The sequence below is a fragment of the Galeopterus variegatus genome, unplaced genomic scaffold (assembly GCF_000696425.1).
Source record: "Galeopterus variegatus unplaced genomic scaffold, G_variegatus-3.0.2 Scaffold3786, whole genome shotgun sequence".
NCBI classification, from domain to species: domain Eukaryota; kingdom Metazoa; phylum Chordata; class Mammalia; order Dermoptera; family Cynocephalidae; genus Galeopterus; species Galeopterus variegatus.
In genome coordinates this window covers 1-25,572 of record NW_007729897.1, presented here as the reverse complement: position 1 = coordinate 25,572, position 25,572 = coordinate 1, and the positions used below count along the sequence as shown (strand labels likewise).

At 46.3% G+C, this 25,572-nt stretch overlaps 1 protein-coding gene across 1 annotated transcript; it reads left to right on the top strand.

The window, feature by feature from the left end:
• The first annotated feature begins 230 nt into the window (after positions 1 to 230).
• On the top strand, positions 231 to 15,211 carry MYOC (myocilin, trabecular meshwork inducible glucocorticoid response). The gene is made up of 3 exons (XM_008585980.1): positions 231 to 900; positions 12,370 to 12,495; positions 13,929 to 15,211. Exons 1-3 carry the CDS (start codon positions 339 to 341, stop codon positions 14,711 to 14,713), a joined length of 1,473 nt encoding a protein of 490 aa, XP_008584202.1. The 5' UTR covers positions 231 to 338; the 3' UTR covers positions 14,714 to 15,211.
• Positions 15,212 to 25,572: the final 10,361 nt, after the last annotated feature.

Below are 25,572 nucleotides of genomic sequence, written 5' to 3'. Positions count from 1 at the left end.
TGGGGACTGTTATGGGGTAGGAGGTGCATAAAATGGGACTTTTTTTTTTTTAAAGAAACTCAAGACAGACTTTCAGAAGGTTGTTTTCTAAGAATCTTGCTGGCAGTGTGAAAGTAACCCCCTGTGCACCGCCACACCCGGCCTCACGTGGCCACCTCTTTCTCCCCCCATGCAGGGCTGGCTCCCCAGTATATATAAACCTCTCTGGAGCTCGGGCATGAGCCAGCAGGGCCACCCATCCAGACACTTCACAGCGTAGCAGAGCTTTCCAGAGGAAGCCTCGCCCAGCCTCTGCACTGAGGCACTTCTGTGCACACTGCTGCAGCTGCGGGCCTGAGATGCCAGCTGTCCAGCTGCTGCTTCTGGCCTGCCTGGCATGGGGCATGGGGGCCAGGACAGCCCAGCTTCGGAAGACCAACGACCCAAGTGGCCGATGCCAATACATCTTCAGTGTGGCCAGCCCCAATGAATCCAGCTGCCCCGAGCAGGGCCAGGCCATGTCAGCCATCCGGGACCTACAGAGAGACAGCAGCACCCAGCGCACAGACCTGGAGTCTGCCAAAGCCCGGCTCAGCTCCCTAGAGAGCCTCATCCACCGGCTGACTTTGAGCCAGGCTGCTGGGCCCCAGGAAACCCAGGAGGGTCTACAGAGGGAGCTGGGCACCCTGAGGAGGGAGCGGGACCAGCTGGAAACCCAAACCAGGGAGATGGAGACAGCCTACAGCAACCTCCTCCGAGACAAGTCAGCTCTGGAGGAACAGAAGAGGCAACTGAGGCAAGAGAATGAGGATCTGGCCAGGAGGTTGGAAAGTAGCACCCAGGAGGTAGCAAGGCTGAGAAGGGGCCAGTGTCCCCAGACCCGGGACACCTCTCAAGACATGCCACCAGTCTCCAGGGAAGGTAAGAATGTGGGGTAGAGAGGCCGCGAGTCCAGCAGGTGAAATGGTCCGTGGCCCAGGCCTCTCCTCCTTTCCCGGCCTTTCTCCCAGAGGTCACATCTAACTCACGGCATGAATTAAGGAAGGCAAAGCAATCACTTCCATGTGTACTGGCAATTCAGCTTCTGGGAGCTTTGCTCAGGTTAGTGGTTTTGAGTTCTCGTGCCTCTTCATGGCAGGGTTTTCACAGTCCACAGCAGAATGAGATCGATGAGGACCAGGTGAGATGTACATGTCTATGAGCGGGAGAAAGATGCCAACTGTCCTTTTCCGAAAACTGTGCCTTTTCTGAATCTTTGTTCAGAGATGATTATTTCTACGTTTTTGTGTGAAAATGACCTCTGTTTACAAAGTGACAATAGAATTACGAAGTGATAAAGGCAACTGTCCTTTTCCGAAAACTGTGCCTTTTCTGAATCTTTGTTCAGAGATGATTATTTCTATGTTTTTGTGTGAAAATGACCTCTGTTTACAAAGTGACAATAGAATTACGAAGTGATAAAGTGGTAAGTTTTTTTTGGTTTTGTTTGTTTTTAATGTCCTCCGTTGGCAAAATTAGGTGGTGACAACCCTTTGTCGGTTCCCTCTATATGTTGTTTTGGAAGTTTTCCTACTTTTTGCCCAATCCGAGAACCTCTGCTGGGAAGTCATCAGACTTGAGGTGTTTTTTTCCAGCTGGGAAGCTCTTCTGTTCATACCGGTCCCTGGTCCCCGCTTGCTTAAAGGTGAATCTGTGAGTGTGTTTGGGGTGGGGGACACTCTTCTCATTAGCTGGGAAGACAGCATTTGTGTCACTTCTTGTTAAAGTTGTGCTCCAACTATTCACTGTGTAATACATTTTCTGATTATCAAGAAACGAGCAAGCAAATCCAGTTATGGGACAATTCATCCAGGCTCTTTAAAGGTGTCAATATAAAGAAAGAAAAAAGTGGTGTGGTATGTGCTTGTTCTAGATTTAAAGACTAAAGAGACTTGACAGCCAAATAAAGTGCAGGATCCTTAATCGGTTCCTGCATCCAGGGAAAAAAACCTGTGAGGAACAAGTTCGGGATCATCGAGAAAATTTGAATATAGACTGCATATTAGACCATGTGGTTGTATTAATGTTCTTTTTCTTGGGTTATGGGGGAGGATGTCTGTGCTGCAGTGCTTGGGGTGAGGCATCAGAATATCTGCAATCTGCTTTCAAACAGTTGGGCAAAGACTGTAAATACCTAAAGAACGAGCAGAAGAAAGGTAAAACAAATGTGGCAAAATATTAACAATTGGGGAATGAATCTATGTGAATGGTACATGGGGAGTTTATTGTAATTTCAATTTTTCTATAGGTTTGAAAATCTTCAAAATAAAATGACGGGAAAATATTTTCTAAAAAGGCAAGATCTGCATAGGTGTGAGGCTAGAAAACCTGAGCCAGTGCCTGGGTGTGACCTTGGGCAAATTATTTAACCCTCCGCACCCTCGTTTCTTATCCATAGCATGACAAAGAAACTTCCTGCTGTAAGTAATCATTTTTGTGGGGTTCAAATAAAATAACTGTACAATACAAAGGGTTTTTTTAAATTCCTAGATCGTAAGAATTTTTTTTTTTTTTGTCCTTTTTGAGACCTGCTGCACCACGCTCAGCCAGTGAGCGCACCCGCACCGGCCATCCCTATATAGGATCCGAACCCGCGGCCATCCCTATATAGGATCCGAACCCGCGGCGGGAGCGCTGCTGCACTCCCAGGGCCGCACTCTCCCGAGCGCGCCACGGGCTCGGCCCTAGATTGGAAGAATTTAAAGAGATCCAATTCCGAACTTTACAACTACCAAGAGTGAGTTTGTAAGAGCTGAGGGGCCCGAGGTTGCACAGCTGGTCAGTGGTAGACTTGATACTTGAACCTGAGTCTGTGAAAACAAATGAAACAATCGTTACTACTACAGATTGTTAAGGAAGTTACATTCTCAACGAAAACTCACATGCACGCGTGCGCATGCGTGCGCTGGTGTGTGTGTGTGTGTGTGTGTGTGTGTGTACACAAAAATAGAGGCAACGTTTTGTCTTTTTTTTTTTTTCTTGGGTGACAGGCCAGTATGGGTATCTGACCCCTTGACCTTGCTGTTATCAGCACCACACTCTCCAAAGTGAGCTAAATTTTGTCTTTTTCTTGTTTCGTGGTCATTTAACAAGTCTTTGGGAATTTATTAGACGTGTTCTCTAATTTTACATTTCTTTTTGTCTTTTCCAGCTGCTCTATTGTGGAAATAAGAGCAACATCCCATTATAATGAACTCCAAACTTGGAAGTTCTTTTCTAGTAGAGGATCATTTTCATGAGCAGGAAATTACTTTAGTACAAGAATGTAGAACTGGAAAGGGACTTAGCAAGCATCCGGTGCCACTGGCTCATTTTTGCAGATGTAGAAACTGAGGCTGAGAGAGGTTACTCAACTAGTTCGTGGCCACCTAACCAGTTAGTGGCAGAGCCCGGGCTAGAATTCCGGTCTCTCCCCCTGAGGTTCAGTGACTTTTAGGACTGCCAGCTGACCCCTAGTTTATAGACCCTAAAGACACAGGACAAAAAGGGACAGAAATTCTTGGAACAAGAGGTCTGCTTCAAGGTCCTAGACATGGGGGGAGGGGCATTTGGGGAGCTGGAATTAAGCGTGGATGTGCTTTTGTGCAGGAATGGCAAGAACCGAGGTGTGGAGGGTTGGGGAGTGAGGCTTAGAGAGGCGCAGTGCACTCAGGTGAGGTGAGCTTCTTCTCATCCCACCTGTAGTCCAAATTGTCATTGCCATTTTCTTTATCGTGTACTTGTTACAAAGGAAAAAAATCCCCTTAGAATCATGGAAATCCCTTGTTTCTACAAACATCTAGTATGATAGGCAACATTTTACTACATGCTATGACCACAAAGTTCTATACACACACACACACACAAGGCTACTTCCAAAAGTTCACGGAAAAATGGAATTAAAAGATAATATAAATTTTTCCATGAACTTTTTGAAGACTCCTTGTATATTTTTTCTCCTATTTTTTACATAAAAGTAAGCCCAGAGTAGGAGAAAAAAAATGCAATTTACCAAAATACAAACTAGAGTTGGTTATTACTGTCACAAGAAAAGCCCCACTTTCTCCTTTAACCTCTGCTTTGGAAGGGCCGTGATCCCAGGGAAGGGAAGGGGGCCAGGGGAGAGTGGGGTGGGGAAAGAAGGAAGCCAACAATGGGTCCTTCTCAAGCTGGTCACCACCGTGGGCAATGGAGGCTCTGTCCCTCCAAGACCTTCAGCGGGGCTGTGTAGAATTCGACAGAAGAGCATTTATCCATGGGTCTGATACCCTGTTGTCCAAGGGCTTTCTCCTGAGGTATGTCACACTTCCATGGTACACAGATGGGTGCACCAGGCTGGTTCTTGCAGACTTCCTATGCAGAGGATCAGAGAAGTAGGGGCAAGGTCCTGGCAGGTGACACCCGTGAAAGGCAGGTTGCCACAGCAATGGCTGGAAAAAGGCAGGCAGTATGTGCACGGGAGCAGGGGCGGGAGTTGGGGGCCAGAGGTGTTCAACACATGTGCTGCAGACTTCCTTTCCTCACCTACGGGATGGGGATAATAACCCCTCTGGGAGTCATTATGCAGATTAGAAGTAACATGGGGAAGCATCCAGCATAGTTCCTGGCACAGAGTGGCCACCCAGTAAATGAACTATAACGACAAAGGACTGCTTTTGCTTGAGTTCCACTACTGTTTCTAATGTCATTCAGTGATCAAAATGTCAACATGTATGTAACGTTTCTGTAGCACACATAGATTGTAGAGACCATACGTGTTGGGACAGCACACAGGACAACAGTCTACTAGCTAATCTTCATTTTCCTAATGTATTTGTGACAACCTGTAAATATATTGGCACCTTCTTTTTTTTCATTCTTCATTTATGTAATATCGACTTTACGTAATATTGACTGAACTTTTCGAGCAGTGACAGAAATAGCTACAAAAATCATTGCAATGACATTTGCCTATCTACACATGCATACATATAAAAGCAAATTAGTTAAATTCAGTTTCCAGGCTAAGCTCTCTAGAATGTGAGTCTATAAAGCAGAGGTAAGGGCAGAGCATGCAGAAAAATTCCAGAATTTTCTAAAAGACATGCACCCTTAACCCACAGAACGACCGACTTTTAATATTAAAAAAAAATAAATAGAAACCCTAAAAATGTTAACCGTCTGACACAATATGAGAGACCTTCAAAAAGTTCATGGAAGGATTTGTATTATGTTTTGTTTTTGGTGGCTGGCTGGACGGAGATCTGAACCCGTGACCTTGGTATAAGGCTGCGCTCTAACCTACTGAGCCAACTGGCCAGCCTGTATTATGTTTTAACTCAATTTTTCCACAAACGTTTGGAGTACACTCATATAGTTCTTAATATTTTCATAATCTCTTTGTTTTCCTCCCACATCGAGAATGAATTGTTAGTGATTTTGAAACATTCCAGAGAAATTTTAGTTTTGACTCATCTTTATTGAGGACCATTTCATTTATAGTTTCTTATGTAATCCTCAAAACAACCTGATACATTTCTGCAGCTCAGAATACTGGGGCTCAGAGAGGTTGAGTCATTTGCCCAAAGTCACACAGCTGGAACCTGGCAGGGCAACCAAGAAGCTATGATTTCTGGCTCAGTCCAGGCTCCTTTGCACAACTGCTTCCTTGCTTGGGGCCTTGCATCCTCTCCCACAGGCTTTGGTCCTTGTGCCAGATGGCTCCACTCTGGGAGTCTGACTATTGCCAGATGCTCCTGGCTGACATGACCAAGAAGAAGCCAGCAGGTTCATAATCCAACCATCCCACCTGCCAACTGGGAACTGGCCTTGCAATCATTCTGAAAGCCACTCCCTGACATTATGTTTTATTGTGATTCTTGTTTACTTCAGGGAAAGCACATGAGGTGTGGTTCTGGCAAAGAATGGGAAAAGAGATGGGGGAGAGGGACAGCCAGCCAAGGGCTGTTTGCTCAGAGCCCTGAGGGCCATGGTGGGACCAGGCAAGGAAGGTAGCACTGGCCAGTGCCTGTGCCACCTCTTCTTGGGCAGTGGGGAAGACAGAGATGATGGGGAGATTGCTGTGTGTTTACTGGGCATTCACGGGGAGCCAAGCTCAGCCAGCAGCAGGCCACTCTCCAAAGTGCCAAGCAACATCTTCATGGCTCTTGTAAAACCTCCATGGAAGTCTGGGTTCAATCAGGAGATAGAAACCACATAGTAGGTTAAGCCAGGGAAGTTTAATGTAAAGAATTATTAACTATGATGAGACAGCAACTATAAGATACAAGCAAATTCCATATGGCAACTTAGAGCCCTAAGGAAGGATGAACTTGGAAAGGGTTCAGAACTCTTTGGGGAAAGTGGGGTTCAGCCCATCAGATAGCAGAGAAGGGGACTGACTAGCCCAGGCCTGAGCTGATCTGCAGCTGCAACAGGCCACCTCTCAAGTGCAGGTGAGGAGGTTGACCAACCACCTGTGACATGAGTACAATGGGAGTTATGGACAGGCACAGGCAGGAGGCTTTCAGAGCACTGGGGTCCCCATGCAGGGACTCTGGCTTCCTCATTGAGAGGGCTGTGAAAAGATTATGACCAAGCCGAGATTGCATGGTCACTGAGGAACCGCTTCCTGGGTCCATGCTGGGGCAAGGCTCCACCAGATGTCCTCACACCCACACCACTGACCAGACTGGGGCAGGGAAACTGTGGGAGATCTTCTTCCTCCCACAGTGTCCCTCTAGCGCCTCTGTTGAGACAATTCAACATCATGCTCACTTTAAGGCAGAAATGCCTTGTCAGAGAGCGTATATGGAAGGGTGCGTTGGGCTCCAAGAGGCAATGCATTTATAACTGACACCCCTCCCCACCACTGGGTGAGAGGGCTCACAACTGTCATGGCTCTCCAAGACATGGGTCCAAGTCCCAGCCCCACCACTTACTAGCTGTGTGACTGTGAACAAGTTACTTAACCTCTTTGAATCTTGCTTTCCTCATTTGCAAAAGAGGATAATAACATTCACTTTCAGGACTGTTATGTGGACTAGAGGTAATAAACAGCAAGTACCGAGCACAGCATGTGGTTCATAGTGTACATGTAAAGAGTGGTGGCAATAATTAAATTTTATTAGGTGCAGATTGCAGCCCTAAAGCCTTATTCTATTTCTCTGAAATTTTGAAGGCACCACATCATATAAATAACTTATATGAAAATTATTTGGAAAGTGGAAAGAGCTATAAATGCCCATTAATCATCTCTTTTCCCACACAGAAAGCTGTCTTTCAGCATTTCGGTGCCAGTACTTTAGCTATCTTCAAGGAAGTCATCTGTGAAAATGCCTGGCTTTTTTGTGTGCTCGTTTGTTTCACTTTCTTTATTCCTGCAGTGGCTAAGAAGGGCATTTCAAGTGACTTGCAAGTATACGCCCTGCTTTTCTTAATAACCATCTTAGGTACTTTGACAGAATAAAGTAGTTCATGTCAGGGATGTGGGGGAGGATGTAGGGGAGAGGAGGTCCATGTGCCCCTTGCATGGGTAGTGTGGGTCACATAGCTGAAGGGCAGGGAGGGGGGCTCTCCAGACTTTTTGTACAGATGCCACCAACAGTATTTCACCTCACATTGCCTAAAACCAGCTCCTGCATTCTGAGAGTTAATTGAGGTATCAAAGAAAAAAAGTTTGAATTGTCCTGAAGAGTAGTCTACAATGGTCCAAGAAAGGAAAACAGCTAAACTCAAGGAACATGCTTAATGATCTGATTTTGAGGAATTGCCATGGTGACGGTTTGCCACCTTGTATGAGCCTCTGCTCCATGCAGGAGGTTTAGCAGGTGAGGCAGGGGAGGGTTGCTCCTGACAGCCAGGGATCAGGGGTCTATCATCATGTTTTAGGCCTAAGAGAGAAGGCATGACAGTGGAGAAGCACGGATGGAGAGGGTGTTACAAATAGCTCTGCCGTCGCTTTTAGGGTTGGGGGTAGCTCTTGCCTTTCCCTGGCAGCACATAAGGACGGGGAACCTCAGGCACCCTGTCCCTCTCCCCTGCTGCCCACGAGCAGCACCAACTCCCTGGCAAAGGTGTGTGGCCACCTGCACTGGGGGAGGAAGGAAGCAGCGTGCAGGTTCCAGATCAGTCTAAGGAGCCTTCATCTGACCTAGTGGACCCATCTCTGCCCTGGGTTCCCATATGGGCCAAGGCAATCTTTAGAATGAAGAACGAGGTGTTTCCTCACCTCCACAGATCCTCAGATAGGGAGAAAGAGAGTCAGAGGACCAAATAAACTTTCCAAGACTCTCCGGGAGCCATTAAGATTGTCCAATGATGCTGGTTCCCAAAGCAGCCTGGAATGGACCCATTTCAGGAGGACTTTGCCAGAATATGAGATCCTCAAGGGAACAGACAAACTGCGTCTTATTCACCTTTTATCTCCAGCACCTAGCACAGCTATGCCCTTCATAGGTGCTCCCAAGGGGCTGGAAGAATGAATGGATAAATAATTCTGTGGATTCAAGGCTGGGAAGACTTAAGACCTGCCATGTCCCTGGGTGCACTCCAAATTACCCCTGGAGTTTGGGATGCTTATGGAGGATGGCCTCAGTTGGCTATACATTTTGGGTTATGGGTCTTGATGGCTTACATTGTCCTCTCTAGACTGAGGGCTATCCCAGGGGACAGAGGAGCCGCCCCTGTCCAGGGTCATTGCACTCTTATGGAGGCTGAACAGCTGCAGCTGCACAAAGGCAGGGCTGGGGAGGAGAGGACTGCAGCAGCCGGGGTCAGGAGAGGGCGGCTGATGGGACAGCTCGGCTTGTGCAGCAGGGCTCTCAGCCATGGCAAAATGCCGCCCCCAGCCCCATGGCCCAGCCCAAGCCTGAGAGCTGTTTAGCTGAATGTTTCCTCCAGCTCCTTCCAGAGAGAAACATTTTCTGTACTGTAACTGATCGGAGCCGAACACCAGCAACTCGGAGAGGGCACCTCTGATCCCAGGGATGTGGAGACTGTGTCTTAAGATTGATGAAATACGGTACATCCAGAGGGGTTAAGAGTTCCATTGTAATCCTCCACGCCTGGAATCTAAATATAGGAGAGTTGAGTAAACAAACAATAAAAGGCAGAAAAAATTAAAAAAGAAGAAAAAGCTGACCTTCAGTTGTGTGGAGCCCCAGCCTCAGGTGATGCGCTGACTTCCTTCCTATTGTCTTGGACACCTGAAAATCCTGAGCAAGGAGCCAGGTCACTCAAGGGCCAGAGAAATGACCGAGGCATTCAGCAAGAGAAAAAAAGCCAAAGCATTAAGCCTGTCTTTTTACTCCGATGCTCTGCCATCTGGTCCTTGCAGATGCTGGACGGCCTGCCCCTGCCAGGTCTAGCCAATTCCTACAGATAGTGAACGACTCAGCTGGGAGCTTGTCTTTCCTGTGCAGTCAACCAATCCAGAGCCACACCCCTACCTCCTCCTCTCTCCAGCCATTATCCTCCTGCCCTAATCAACCCAGGGCCAGAGACCACACAACTAGGGACAGCCCCTAGGCCCTAGAGCCTGCTGAAATTATTCAAACTAGCCAGTGCTAACCCTTCCTTACCTGCCTCCCCTGTTCCTTCCCATGGAAAGAACGATAAAGCCTGTTGCCCACATTTCCACCACGCTCCCTCTGACTCCTGAGCAACCCTGGTGCTTTCCCATGCAGCCCCCCCATGGCAGGGTGTGACCCCTTCCCCTTGGAATCTGTGAGTACAGTATGACAAATTATCTTTTTTAAAGACTTTTTTAAAATTCGATTTTATTTGTATTTATTTTTGTGGGGTACAGTGCGTTGTTTCAATACGTGCATATCTTGCACAATCATTCACTTAGGGTAGGCAGCATAGTTTTGTTCCCAATAGTTCACCCCTTATTCCTCTCCCCAACCCCTCCCAGCTCTGGTAACCATTATTCTATTCTCTACTTTTTTTTTCTTTGACACACACAAATTAATATCCTTATTGCAAAAAGAACTCTTAAAATGAATTAGAAAAATCTAAGCTGAAATTTAGTGAAGGACATGAGCAGGTAAGTCACACGCCCAGAGAAACACACATGGTTAATAGTGTCTTCTAGGATCTGGTTGCTGGCTGAGGCACCCCCATCTCTCAGGATCCTGGGTGTCAGGTTGACTCCATTGCTGGCCTGGATGTGGGGTGGCAGCAGAGGCAGGGGCAGGGCTAGGGCCCATGGCCCCCTAAAGACTGTTTTCTAAGAGCAGCTTTAGGTTCACAGCAAAATTAAGATCCTCCATTTAGGTACAGAGAGTTCCCATATACCCCCTGCCCTCACACATGCACAACCTCCCCCACTATCAACACCCCCCACCAGAGTGGTGCATTTGTCACACTTAGTGACCTGCATGGGCACATCATCATCATCATCACCTACAGTCCATAGTTTACATTAGGGGTCATTCTTGGTGTTGTACACGCTACAGGTCTGGACAAATGTGTGATGATATGTATCGACCATTATAGTATCACTCAGCGTATTTTCATTGCCTGAAAATGCCTCTGTGCTGCACGTCCTCATCCCTTCCCTCCCCACACCCCCACCTCACCCCACCCATCCACCACTCTTTTTACTTTCTCCATAGTTTTGCCTCAAACTATCTTTTCCGTGGCAATCATCTCCTGATCTGTTGGCCTCACCATACCTAAATAATAATCGAACCTACATTTTGAAACAGCCAAGCCTATTTCTTTTGGCTATTGCCTTATCCTTGTATTCAAGAACTGCCATAAGACCATAATCCTAAGCAAAAGCAGAAATGTGTGGCACACGGTGATGACTTAATGTCTAACCAAGGTCACTCGCACAGCTTCCCTTCTCCATGGCTCATACCCCACCTCAAATTCCCATAGCAATCCTGCACACGCTTTCTTCCTTATGCAAAACTGGTCTCAGAAAGGAATCTGGCAGAATATTTTTTTTTCTTAAAATATGATAGTTATGGGCCGGCCCGGTGGCGCAATGGATAGTGCGCCGCTTGGGAAGCGCGGCGGCGCTCCCGCCCGAGGGTTCGGATCCCACATACAGACCAGTTCCCGCTCACTGGCTGAGCGAGGCGCGGGAGCAACACCGAGGGTTGCAATCCCGTTGCCGGTCCCCGGTCCGGTACGAAGGCAACACTGAGGGTTGCAATCCGTTGCCGGACACGGAAAAAGAAAAAAGACAAAAGACAAAAAAATATATATATATGATAGTTATTATTTTTTCAAGAGATTAGGAACCTTTAGAAGGTAGGGACCAGGGACCGTGCCTTATTCATATTGGATTCCCAGTGTCTAGCCCATGTAAATCTTTACCATTGTTTGTTAAATGAATGTTTTTTAATTTCTAGCATCCTCTCGGAGCTGGGAGAGATGGGGCTGGAGACAAGTATTGGGAAGGCAACCAGGAGGTACACCTGATAGGATATTTCAACTGAGCATGTAAAGCTTAATGTGTTACTTCTTACAGAAATATTTGCACATGACAAGGATAAAAACCTAAAGTCATGCAGTGAATTTTTAATTGTTGAAATTCAGACATCTAGGAAGATGCTAAGGACCTTCTCAATATCCCTGAAATCCCTCATCTATTCATAAATTGGCCCTTCTGGCAGGAATTATTTAAATTGTATATAACCTTATTTTGTGATGAATACCCTACTCTGTGCTAGGCACATTGTTAATGTTATTTATTATTTGTGAGCTTTTTAATTATGGGATTTCTCAAACATACACAAAAGTTGAGAGAACAGCAGGAACCCCAATGTAGCCATTACCCAGCCCCAGTAGTTATCAGCCGAGTCCAGTCATGTTTCATCTTCCCTTCCCCGACCCCCAATCCCGGATCATTATTTGAGAGCAAATTTCAAACATCATATCTCTGTAACTATCTGAAGTAATGGAGAAAAAAAAAAAAAACCAGTGGTTACCAGGGTTTCAGAGAATGAGGGAAGGGGGGATGAACAGGTGGAGCACAGAGGATTTTTAAGGCAGCAAAACTATTCCGTATGATACTGCAATGGTGAATACATGCCCTTATGCATTTGGCAAAACCCACAGAACTGTGCAACACTAAGAGGGAACCCTAGTGTAAAATTAAGTTAATAATAACATATCAGTGTTGATTCATGATTGTAAGAAATGTACCCACTAATGTAGCATGTCAATAACAGGAGAAACTATATCTGTGGATGGGGGAGGGTATGGGAACTAGCTGTACTTTCTGCTCAATTTCTCTGTAAAACAAACTGCTATAAAAATAAAAAAATAATTTAAAAAAAAAATCACATCTTTGGGAGGCTATTTCAAAGCCGTCCTCAACATGGTCAATCCTTGGGCCACTTCTCACAGTACGATTTTGTCTTTCTTTTAATACAGTTGCTACATGGAATTTGGACACTTTGGCCTTCCAGGAATTGAAGTCACAGTTAACTGAGGTTCCTGCTTCCCGAATCTTGAAGGAGAGTCCATCTGGCCATCCCAGAAATGGAGAGGGAGACAGTGGTATGAAGTTAGATTTCTTCCCTTTTGTGCCAACGTGGTCTTCATCCATGTCTAGTTCTGTGTTCGGAGTCAGTACAGAGTAAATGCCCAGCCGGGTGGGAAATGAGTAACTTCCTCGTGAGCAGAGGCAGGAAAGGGGGACAGGAACAGAACCCCCTCTCTGCTCCCTTTCCAGGGCAGGTCTGGAGGAAGTCAGTCTCTCCCCAGCAGAGCCTTATATCCTGTCACCCATACTTGGGAGGCTGGGATGGGCTGGCCTGGGCTGGGCTGGGCTGGGGGGAGATGAGAGAGGTGGTTATTTCACCCACTTGGAGCAGAGCCTTATATCCTGTCACCCATACTTGGGAGGCTGGGATGGGCTGGCCTGGGCTGGGGGGAGATGAGAGAGGTGGTTATTTCACCCACTTGATTGTCACACAGACTTAACTACACCTGGAAAATGACATTTTTCAGTAGGTCCTTCATACATTTACCTTAGGGACAGGTATCCACCATGCACCAGCTCAACACACAGTTTGTTACTAAAGGTATTTTTTCTGGATTTTGGCCACTTAGGAAAAGTACCATTTGTCTCTTTCCAAAATGTTCCCTGAAAGCCTGACTTTAAGACTAAGACTGCGGTTTTCAGAAACGTTAACTATCCATGTGATTGCCAATTATTGCTAGCACTGAAGGGCATGTGTAATAAAAGAGGATGGAGGTTATGAAATACTTAAAATATGATTCTCTGAGAGATGCACAGCAAAGAGTGCCTGCCTTCTGTGAGGAAATCAAAGGTGCCCATTACAGTACAGAGATTTGTTGTGATTCTGCTAAATCTAAATTTTCAACCATCTCTTCCCCACATATAAAAAGTTACATACAGATTTTCTTGTATTAAAATGATGCATGAAATATGTGGCCCATTGATCAGGGCTTGGAAAACTTTGTCATATTAAATTATTCTTTTGAGTTGATTTTTCTCTGTCCTATTTTTTAATAATTAAATCAGACATAAAAGTCATGAAGAGTAGTGTCATGAACACCTATGATTCCCTGCCCAGCTGACATAGAATATTACAAATACAGTTGCAGCCTTCTGGGCAGCCCTCATCTTTACAACTAAGCTGAGCAGAAGCTCGATTCACATCAGACTGATCACAGAACATTTACCGTGCGCTTCCTCTATGCCAAGCACTGAGCATGTGTACATTTAACATTTGCAACAGCCCTACTACCCAAAACTCTGTTATCTCCTTTACCGAGGAGAAAACAGACTTAGAGAGTTAATTACTGAAAGTCACGCAGCCTGTGGGTGGCAAAGCCCAGATTTAAACTCAGACTGCCTGTCTCTAGGGCCCTTGCTTTTCTGCCAGCTCTGCTAAGCTTCCGTGTTGTCATTGTATTTGGAAAGATTATGGGTTAGTGGTTTTATTGTTTTGTTTTTCATTCAGGATGTGGAGAACTAGCCTGGGTAGGAGAGCCTTTCACTCTGAGAACAGCTGAAACGATCACTGGCAAATATGGTGTGTGGATGAGGGACCCCAAGCCCTCCTATCCCTATACCCAGGAGACCACATGGAGAATCAACACGGTGGGCACAGACATCCGCCAGGTTTTCGAGTACGACCTCGTCAGCCAGTTCGTGCAGGGCTACCCTTCTAAGGTTCACGTGCTGCCCAGGCCGCTGGAAAGCACAGGCGCTGTGGTGTACGCCGGGAGCCTCTATTTCCAGGGGGCTGGGTCCAGGACTGTGGTGAGGTATGAGCTGAACACCGAGACAGTGAAGGCTGAGAAGGAAATCCCTGGCGCCGGCTTCCATGGGCAGTTCCCGTATTCTTGGGGCGGCTACACAGACATTGACTTGGCTGTGGATGAGACAGGCCTCTGGGTCATCTACAGCACCGAAGAGGTCAAAGGTGCCATCGTCCTCTCCAAACTGAACCCAGAGAATCTGGAACTTGAACAAACCTGGGAGACTAACATCCGCAAGCAGTCCGTCGCCAATGCCTTTGTCATCTGTGGCACCTTGTACACCGTCAGCAGCTACTCCTCAGCCGAGGCTACCATCAACTTTGCTTACGACACAGGCACAGGTAGCAGCAAGCCCCTGACCATCCCGTTCAAGAACCGCTACAAGTACAGCAGCATGATCGACTACAACCCCCTGGAGAGGAAGCTCTTTGCCTGGGACAACTTCAACATGGTCACTTATGACATCAAGCTCTCCAAGATGTGAAAGCCTCCGAATCATACCAGCAAAGGCAGAAGGAGGTGATCAGGGCTCCTGAAGGGAGCAGGCGGAGGGCAGAGCCAGCCGGAGCCCAGGCTGCTGTCGCTGCTTTCCAAGCTTTCACTAATCCAGAAGGATGTTCCTGGTCATTGTCAGACTATGTGTAATAGCAATCTGCAGATTTACACAGTTTTGTAGTATAATAGATATGCTTTTCTTCTGACAGCTTTTAAGGGGATGTTTAACCAAAAGTTAAGCTTTCTGATGATTCAGGGCAGGGCCTGTAAGTTATGGTAGTTTTTTCATGAAAAACACTGCTCTTGCATGTTGCATGGTTACTGTAAACCACAACAAAAGCAACACTTCTAAAGGAAGAGGAATAGCTCTTGTAGCCAGCACTGAACATATGTAAAATGCATTTACTACAATTGGCCTGTAAGGCTTCAGATAGAATCCAGTTGGGTATTACACAACCCTTTGCCCTGGGAAATAAAATGATCTTACACAACATTCTTTTCCTTGAACTTTGTGGGAATCTTTTCTTAAGAGAAGAGTGCAGACTCCAACCATCAGATAGTTCCTTTGGGCTGGGAGAGGTGATTGCAGGATGTTAAAGGTGGGGGGGTGTGTGTGTGTGTGTGTGTGTGTGTGTGTGTGTGTGTGTGTGTGTGTGTGTGTGTAACTGAGGCTTGTGCCTGGTTTTGAGGTGTTGCCCAGGATGTGTGTGTGTGTGTGTGTGTGTGTGTGTGTCTGTGTGTGTGTGTGTCTGTGTGTGTGTGTGTAACTGAGGCTTGTGCCTGGTTTTGAGGTGTTGCCCAGGACCTGAGTTCTAAAGACTACACTTTGGAAAGCAAAGCCAAGAATTTGACTTTTCCCCTGAGAGTCAATCCTCATCAAGGCTACACATGTCATGAGTGAGTAGGGAGATAAGATTTCAAAACATCTCTGCACCGGTGCACTAGTACGTTCAGGCTGCCAAAGCAAATACCACAGACAGGGTGGCTTAAACAACAACAATCTATTTTCTAAAAATTCTGTTGGCTGGAAGTCCAAGATCAAGGTGTCAGCAGGGTTTGTCTCTCCTGGAGCCTCTCCCTTGGCTGGTAAATGCCCATCTTCTCCCCACATCTTCACATGGTCTTCCCTCTGTGGGTGTCTGTGTCCTGATCTCCTCTTTTTATAAAGACAACAGTCACTCTAAAGACCTCATTTTAACTTAATCACCGCTTAAAGGCCCTATCTCCAAAGATAGTCAACTTTCTAAAGTACCTGGATTAAAACTTCACCATATGAATTTGGGGTGAGGGACACAGTTCAGCCCCTTAACTATTGGATATTATCACTGTCCCCCACTGAAAACGAAGAAGTCAGAATGCATGAGCTCATTCGCTCTACTGTGTCCCTTTAGCTGCCAGTCGTTTGAATGGGGAGTGGAAGGCGAGGAGACACCCTGGGTGACGAGGTGAGCGTCACAGCTCACACGCAGGCGAGCCGATCCCGTCTGCACAGCCCCGCTCAGGGCTCTGTCTCTTTCTCCCCAACAGCTACTGCTTCTGGCTTTCAGATGAAAGAACAGGGAGAAGAAAGAAGGAAGAGAGGGAAGAAGGAAACTCTTTCACTGCTCAGCTTCCAGGGCATTAGACTCCTGCATCGTTGACTGCTCCTTCCCCAATTCTTGTGCTTGTTCCTCCTCTTAGCCCCAATCTCTTAAGCTAGAGGTACCTCCAGGCTCAGTTTAGGGTCTCTTCTTTATCTACTCATTCCTCCGGTAATCTCATCTAGTACCAGGGCTTTAAACACCATCTCCACGCTGACGATCCCCTAAATTCACATCTCCAGCCCAGCCATCACTCCTGAACTCTAGATTTATGTATTTACGTGCCCACTTGCCATCTCCATTTAGACGTCTGTTAGGTCTATCAAGACAGCAAGGACTGAACTTCTGAGTTTCTCCACCCACCCCACCCGCAGACACATCTAATCTGTTCTTCCTGTATCTGGTGGAGACTTCATCTCTCCAGTTGCTCAGGACAAAACTCTTGGAGTCATCCTTACCCCGCTCTCTCATACTCCACATCCAATCTACCAGCAACTTCTGTTGATTTCATCTTCAAACACATAGATCCCATATCTGACCACACATCTCATCCCCCCAACTGCTCCTGGTCCACATGACCATCGTCTTGTTCCTGGATTCCTACAACAGCATCTGCACTGCTTCAGTTCCCTCCACCCACACAGCCTGTTCTCAACACAGCAGCCAGAACAATCCAATCAAAGTGCAAGCCAGGTCACGCCTCTCATCACACATTATATGTACACCTTATACTCCCAAATATGTATAACTATTTTCAATTTTAAAAATTCAATTAAAATTTGTTTCAATTAAAAAAATGATTTTAAAAATTAAAAAAGTGATCCTGGAACTTGCTCAGAAAAAAAACTGGAAATAAAATAACACAAGACTTAATCTTCCCACCCTTTCCCCTCCTTGATTTGATTCTAAACTGGCTTTGACCTTGAACACATCACTTAATACTGTTCCATCACTAAGAGAAATTTCTCTAATGATATCATGTTCTACCAATAGGGTAGTCACAGCCTCATGTGGCTACTGAGCCCTTGAAACATGGCTAGTGAAACTGAGGAACTAAATTTTTTATTTTATTTAGTCTTAGTGACTTTAAAGTTACATAGCCTCATGGGGCTAGTGGCTATCCTGCTGGGCGGTGCAGGTCTGTTTCCTCCGACTGAGGATGAGGCCAGTGTAAGATGAGCTCCCCGCTGGCATTGCCAGGTGCTCAGGGCATGCACCCCACCCCTGCTGACACAGAAGACCACAGGTAAGGAACCTGACTCCCAACAACAAAGCCCACTGACGGTGTGGGGAGCAGGACCAGAGCACATTTCCAAGGGCAGGTCTGGAGGGAGAACATCCACAAGGACTCTAGGAAGAAGCAGATGATATAAAAGATGGCATGTGAGGACATTTCCCCATGCGTATCCAAATTATCACATTTTTTTTTTTTTTGGTCCTTTTTGGGACTGGCCGCACCGCGCTCAGCCAGTGAGCACACCGGTCATCCCTATATAGGATCCGAACCCGCGGCAGGAGCGCTGCTGCACTCCCAGCGCCACACTCTTCCGAGTACGCCATGGGCTCGGCCCCAAATTATCACATTTCTGAATGGTTTGAAAGCATCAAAAGAGTCCTAGAAGTCCATAGGGGTGCTTTGAGGGTCTGTCAAGAGACTGGAGCGGAGGACCCAAGCAATATACTTTTCCTCCAACTAAGTCACTCCACATTTGGCTGCCCTTCAGGGTAGAGTTTTCTGTTTGAGAGTTTGAAAAAAATCACTTCAAACTTTTAGAAGCAAACTTTGGAAATGTCAGTAAGTGTGAGACTCAACCACCCTTGCACCCGCACAGGGCATGGAGATTCAGCTCAGTTAAACTAGTGTAAGAGCCACAAAACTGTAGTTTCTCAGGCCAAGTTTCAAAAATCCAAACAACTACCTCAGGGTTTTCTGGATCTCAAGTATTTAAAGTCACAGAGGCCTGGACTTTTCACTGATTCAGATTTAGTAACAAGCAGTGAGGCCTGATACATTTTTTTTTTTAATTCAAATACAATTGACTATAGTATAGCATAAATTAAAGATCAATACATATACATATCATATCAGAAAATTGAAAAATCAAAAATCGCTCAAGTGTGTTAGTGCATTAATGCTCAGCAGTGGTTCTAGAAGAAGAAAAATAGGAAAGAACAAAGTTCTTTACAAGACAACCTACAAAGACGATCCCAAGGATGTCTCTAAAACTGTCTTCTGGAGTTTTATGTAAGAGTCTACTTCAAAATCACTTAAGTTTTACATGTGCAGGAGACCGTGGGATCCTCGGCTGGAGATGGAGGGGGTGCAGGGGGTACCGTGAGGTGGGCCCTGCTGGGAGGAAGGGCTTGGTCCGACTCCGAACACGAGAGCCTCTCTCCAGCTTCTTCTCTAGGAGCAAAGGCACAGCTGAATGTTATTTGAATAAGGATAGGACTTTTAAAAGAGAAGACAGAAAAAACACCCCAGATGCTAGCACCAAAAGAGAACCACTTAATATCTTGGAGAAGATCTTTCTAGACTCCTCTATCCACATTTACAGAGCTATCACCTTGCAAGAAGGAGATATACTTTATTTATACTTTCATTGTATGTCAGCTTTTCTCCGAGTGAAGACTTCTTCACTGGTCCCTGTGGAACCCATGCAGCTGGAGCTTCCTCCTCCTCCCCTTTCCCTTTCCTGGAGGGTCTCTTGGGATCAGAGCAGGCGGTGTTCCCAGCAATTGGCTCTCTCCACCCCCTACCAGCCAGCTCTCTGCACATTTCAGCCTGGGGCAGTCTGTCTTGACGTTTCATTGTATTCCAGCTATTCTCAGCGCCAGTCCGGCCTTGGGCTCACTTTGCATCTCTTTTCTGCCTAACTGGCCCCCAGCCTGCAAGGTTCTCCCCTTCTGCTGAAGTAAACCAAGGCTTTCCCATCCTACTCAGGGCTGGGCAAACCCTGCCTACAAGGGAATGGGTCTAGCCTGGCAAGCTATCACAGATTCAGATTTAACTGTTTCCTGAACACTTTACTGTGTTCCAAGGACTGAAAATTAGCTAGGCACTAGAAACTGCAAGGATATTCTTGGCCACACCCAATAAGCCTTTCAGCTGAAGAAGCTGAGACAGAAGATGATTTACCCAGGTCAAGTGGCTAGTAAAAGACAGAGCTGGAATCTAAACTCAGATGTGGATCTGGCCACAAGTTCCCTGCTGCCATCTCCCAATCACAGCCGATCCTGTATGTTGCTGAGGGGATGTGGGGTGATGGAGAGGGGGTTGTTTAGTGGCCAGGAGAGGCCCCAGGATTGTGCCATCTCTTCCTTCTTGGGTGGACATTAGAGGACAGCCTCTTGGACACATGCCCACCTTCATGGTCTGAACCAGTGGAGTCAAGTGGGCCATGCACCCCACCAGTAAAGGTTTAAACACTTGTACGTATGTTAACTAAGAAACTGTATGTAACTTTTATCAATTCACAAATACTTTACATCCTAGTAAACTGAGAGGCACTAAATAATATTGATGGAAGTCCATATCATGGGCAGAGTCCATATTTCAAATCAGTAATTTTGATTTTTTTTTGGCCAACTTACATTTAGTAAGATCATTATTTTTAAGCTCAGAATGTACCTGACAAAGAGCTCAAGCCAGAGGTGTCAGCTCTGCCAGTTTCTTATGTGTTTATATTTACAGTACTGTATTGGAATTAGTTCAATATTTACATGGCAGAATTGTTTAGGCCACTTGTCTCTTTTTGAGGGTTATATTTATCAAGACTAGATAATATAACTTGTAAATCCATTTAACTAACCCAAATAGACTACAACATGGTGGCATTGCTGAAGGTGATTGGAGAAGCCCCCAGAAACTTCCTCCAGCCTTGCCCCCCATCCTTCCACCAAGAAAGGGTCAGAACCTACACATGAGCTTCTGACACAGCAATTTCAATAGAGTTCAGTTTTAATATAAATTGGAGTCCCAAGATTTTCTTTCTACACCTTTATGGGGAGCATTGGGCACCCCACTAGATCTGGGTATTTCAGATGAGAGAGGAGAGGACATCCCCACAGTGGCCATCGGTAGCAAATAAAAATACAGGGTAGCAAATAGAAATACAGGGTACCCAATTAAATTTGAATTTTAGAAAAAGACCACCACTAAATTTTAGTACAGTATGTTACGAATATTGCATTGATATCTTACACGTTAAAAAAACTATCTAAAATTCAAACTTAACTGGGCTTCCTGTATTTTACCTGCTAACCCTATGATGAAGGAAGGTCTCAGGCAGTTGAGGCCTTTTGGGATTGAAACGTGCAGCACCGGCAGCTCCCTACTTTGCTACCACAGGCAAACCCCTCTCCTTTGGGCCAAGCGAGCTGGGTAAGGTCTCCTTTTTAAGGGCTCTGGGGCTCACATTTATTCATTGTCCACTAGCACAGTGCTGGGCACCAGGTACCTAGTGGTAAAGGAGACACAGTCCTTGCCTGCAGGGAGCTTCCAGGCTAACTGGGAATGAGGATGAGCTTCAGGAAGTCCGGGCTGTCCCCAGACTTCATCTGTAAAGGCATGCTTTTTATGCTGAGTGGCTACACCATAGCTTCCTTCACATTATCAAAGTTTCAAAGCGATCCTCACCCCTCATTAAGAGCCACTGGTGTGAAGTTCCTCCCACCACCCACAGTGGACACATACAAATGAGTATCATCACCTCTTGAAGGCCCATGTAAGAAAGGTCTGTTTCCCACAATGGGTGACAAAGAGGTTTTCTTATCCATGAAATGTGCCTGGCAGCAGTGGAGGAATAAGTTTACACAAACCAGTGCCTCCTGCAGTGTCTCAGCAGTCATGCTTCATCCCGACCCCAGAAGCAAGCCAGAGGAGAGCTTTCGGGTACCTCATAGTCATGGTGACTCTGCGCCTGGTCACCTCAGAGGCGAGGTCTCTGTAGGGGAGGTTAATGCCATTGTCTGCAGGGCTCTTCTGAGCCATGGCTTGCACTCAGAGGAATCAAGGAATTTAGATTCGCTGCACCTGTGAATCTAAGACAAAAGCACCAGCAAACATGCCTCAGGTGTCAGGGAAATGCTTCGACTTGGTCCACGGGGCATGATTTGCAGAGTACTTTTGCTGCCATATTCTCAGTGGGTCCTCCCCATAGCCTGGCCGCCCTCCCCACCCTCCTCTGCCTTGGTTAAGGGGCAGATATTTCTTCAAATACCTGCTGCTGGGAGTGGGTGGGGGAAGAGCAAAGTCCGCACTGGCCGGCCATTTAGACAGGGCAGGCATGATTATTCTGATCATGCCATGGGGAGACTGGGGCTCAGAGAGATGAACCGACCCTCGCTGGGCTGCTTCCCCTCTAATGGGACCTTTCCTCCCAGGGCTATTTGGCACCACTGATACATGCAAAGCTTTCTTCCCTGAGTTCTTACCTTCTGAAGAATAGGAAAGGCACACAGATGAGCTGGGGTTTGTAGCCAGGCTACCTGTCCAGAGATACCTGTGGCATAGACACTGAAGGTTTGATTAGTACAAATAATAGTGGCCACTCATTTAGTGCTGGCCACCTTGGGATGTCCTTTTACATTATGTTATTTGATAAGCATGGTAACTCTACAAGGTACATATTATGGTCCTTATCCAACCACTGGGACAACTGAGCAGCAGAGAATTTAGGCAGCTTCCTTAGAGGCACAGAGCTAGAATTTGAACCTAGGTTTATCTGGCTTCAAAGACTCTGCTCTCTCCACTCCAGAGCCAAGCAGCCCTCAAGTTCTGCCTCCTGTCAAGCCATCTCCAAAGGAAGAGGAAATATATCCCCATTCCTGGATACTGGGCCATTCTTAGAGAATGAATTGCAGTGGCCTGAGCTCAGCAGCCTTATCTTGTGAAAGGAAAAGTTCATTCTTTTGAGGATGCCCAAGTGCCTTACCTTTAAATCCCAGATCAGCTTAGTGCATAACCTCTTTCACACTTTAAACTCATGGTTTTGCTAAGAGATGTTCTTATTACGCCCTCCGTACCCACATAGCAGCTACTCCACCTCCTCAGAGAAGGAAAAGACCAAAAAATGACCACCAACATCAACCTCCTCCCTTTTGCTCTTTTATACTCCTGTAGTCAGTCAGTCTTAGGAACTTGAGTTAATGGGATTGATTTGCACCCTTGGAGTCAGCAGCTGACTCCAATTATTCCTGCAGACATGGCCTTGAGAAATCCCACAGACATCTCAGGGAGAAGATGAGTCTCAGGTGCAGAGTAGGGGAAGGGCTTTCTGTCACTTGGGCAACAGGAAGTGTGGGCTTAGAGGCTGGTAACCATGACATCTTGACCTAATATCTATTGACATTTTACAAAGAGAATTCCTGTATGCCTCTCCTCCCAGAACCATCACAATCATTGATCATGCCCTTCCTGATAATTCCCAGCAGTTCTGTTGAGGTGGCAGGTGCTTTGGCTTTGAAATTAAGAGTTGATTGCACACCTCCCACTTTTGAGCCTAGTGATGTTGGGCAAGTAATTTAACCTCTAAGATCCTTAGTATTCTTATCTGTAAAAGAGGAGTAATCTTTGTCCTAGGGCAGTTGTGAGCATTGAGAAAATATTTGCAAAAATCCTTTTTTCCCCCCAATGTTCAAAAGGTTTGTGGAAAAATGGGGTTAATAAAAGGTAATATAAATCCTTACATGAGCTTTTTGAAGGCTCCTTGTATGTGTATGTGTGAATATATGTAGACAGATAGATACAGTTATATCCCCTCACATAATGCCATGAATATAAGCCTTGTCCTTCCAAACCCAACTATATACATCTTGAAAGCAGGAGCCCTATTTTTTCCTTTCTTCCTATCTCAGGACTTGCCAGTGTTGAGCTCTCAGTGGGGGCCTAACAATTAAATTGAATCAGAATCTTCAGAAGCATTGTGTTCTCATCTGTTTCCTTCAGCCATATGATTCCCAAAGTCTCTAAATTGTAAAGGGTTTTAAAAGTACTGTATAGACAAAGTTTTGCATTGTGCTTAAATATATCAGAAACAATTCTTGTATGTCAATTTCAGAAGAGACACAGTGACGGTACTCATTTCTTCTTCTTCTTTTTTTTTTTTTTTGTGACCAGTAAGGTGATCGCAAACCTTGGCTTGGTGTCGCCCGCACCGGCCATCCCTATATAGGATCTGAACCCGCGGCGGCAGCGCTGTTGCGCTCCCAGCGCCGCACTCTCCTGAGTGCGCCACGGGGTCGGCCCGGTACTCATTTCTTAAAATGGTCTGTTTTCTGTGTATTTGCTGCTGTTTTGGTTCAATTGCTTTGGAGAGCAAAGTCTGAGCTTTAGATAGGAACCGTCGAGTTGTAGTAGTGCAGATACATCTAAAGTGGTTAACAACACTATGAAGCAGGAAAAATCACTACCTCCTATGCTAGCCATCCTGCAGGATATGCCATATTTATCTAAGACATGTTCCTGAATCCTGACATGGAAACATGAAGTTCACATTTCCTGTAAGGAGAGGCCCTGGTAATAGAACAGTTGATCAGTAAGAGAGTCTGTGTTTCTTTACATGGATGATCATGAAGCCACAATAGAAGAAATCTGCTACTTATGAGAGATAATAGGTATTAAAGCTTGGATTCAAAATACGGTCTACTTGACACCAAAGTCCATAAAATTTAACAACCACATTTCTTCACTTAACAAAATACATACGTGGGTAAAATAAAACAGAAACACGTATACTTTAGAAACAATAGAAATATTCAACTATAAAATATAATTTTAAGTAAGGGCAAGAAAACTTTTTTTTAAGCAAATGTATTTTGTTATTTTTTTACATTTTAGGATGCTGTTGCGGAGCAGTTGGGAGGGAGGCAGAGAGGGGAAAGGGATTGAGGCCCGTGGTACCCCCCTCATTTCCACAGGGGAGACTGGGGGTCTTCCAGTGGTGGTTTGGTCATTGCTGGGCTGGGTGCAGATGTCAGGTGGGTGTGACAAAAGCCCTCGCCCCCCACCACGCCAGCTTAGGAACCTGGGGCCCTTCTTGTTGCAGCTTGGTGGTCATCATTGGGCTTGTTGCACATGTTGGGGGGTTGTGACTGACGCCCTTGGTCCCCCACCACCCCAGCTCAGGAGAGCCCAGGGTGCTTCCTGCATCAGTTTGGTGGTCATTGCTGGGCTGGCTGTGGGTTTTGGGGGGGCATGGCCGAGGCCCAAGGCCCCCTACTGCCCTGGCTCAGGAGAGCCCAGGGTGCTTCCTGTGGCAGCTCAGTGGTCATTGCTGGGGTGGTTGTGTGTGTTGGGGGTGTGTGGCCGAGGCCTTGGTCTCCCACCCTTAGGACTGGTTGTGGGTGTCAGTGGGCATTGCTGAGGCCCCCAGCCCTCCCCTCTTTCTGGCTCAGTAGCCCAGCAGACTTCCGGTTCTTCTAGGTGTTATAGGTGTTCTTTGGTGAAATGAGACCTTTACTAGTTAACATCAAACTTTGTCTCTCGTTGCAGGTACTTTGTTTTTTCTTTCAGTTCTGTGTTGGATTATTTGCTGTTCCTACTACTTAAACTCTGTGCTGGAACTAATTTGTTGTCCTTTTCTTACTTCTAAAATGGGGAAACTTCCTATGGGGACCAGTACTTGAGCTCTGTGGTTGAGCTAAATTGCTGCTTTGCTGCTGATTCCCTAGGAGGAAAGACTTTTTGTGCAGCTCGGGTTTTAATGGTTGACTTTATAGGTACTTCTGGGTCTAGTGAAATCCAGTGCACCTGGGTTGTGTAGAAACTCTGGTGTGGGCCTGAGTCTTTTCATCAAACTGCACCCCCACGCAATTCTATATTCCTGACCAGTCTCCTCTGAGTGGTCCTATACTGACTGGGTTGGATCAGCTGTCCTTGCCATGTCCCAGTGTTCTCCCAGTGGGCCCATCTTCCCCACTGCCTGTGCTGCAAACACTTCCCCTGGGATGGGCCTTGCGGTGACTCACTGGCCTCTGAGTGGCTTCTTTTTTTCAGTTGTCATGGCTCCTTGCTCCTATGTGGGTCCACAGGAACCCTGTTAGTGGTCTTGCTATGAATAGGCCCTCTTCTCCCCATGAATAGGCCCTCTTCTCCCCTGCCATCTCCAAGCAACTTCATCTGAAGGGCACGGCTATGACTTTTTGCGAGCTCCTGCTCTGTTCACTCAGCAGCTCCAGCCTGGACATGGCCGGGGCTCAAAACGGTCAGAGCTGTTTTTTCTTTCTCTCATCATGGCTTCTCCTGCCTTCATGAACTCTATAGGTC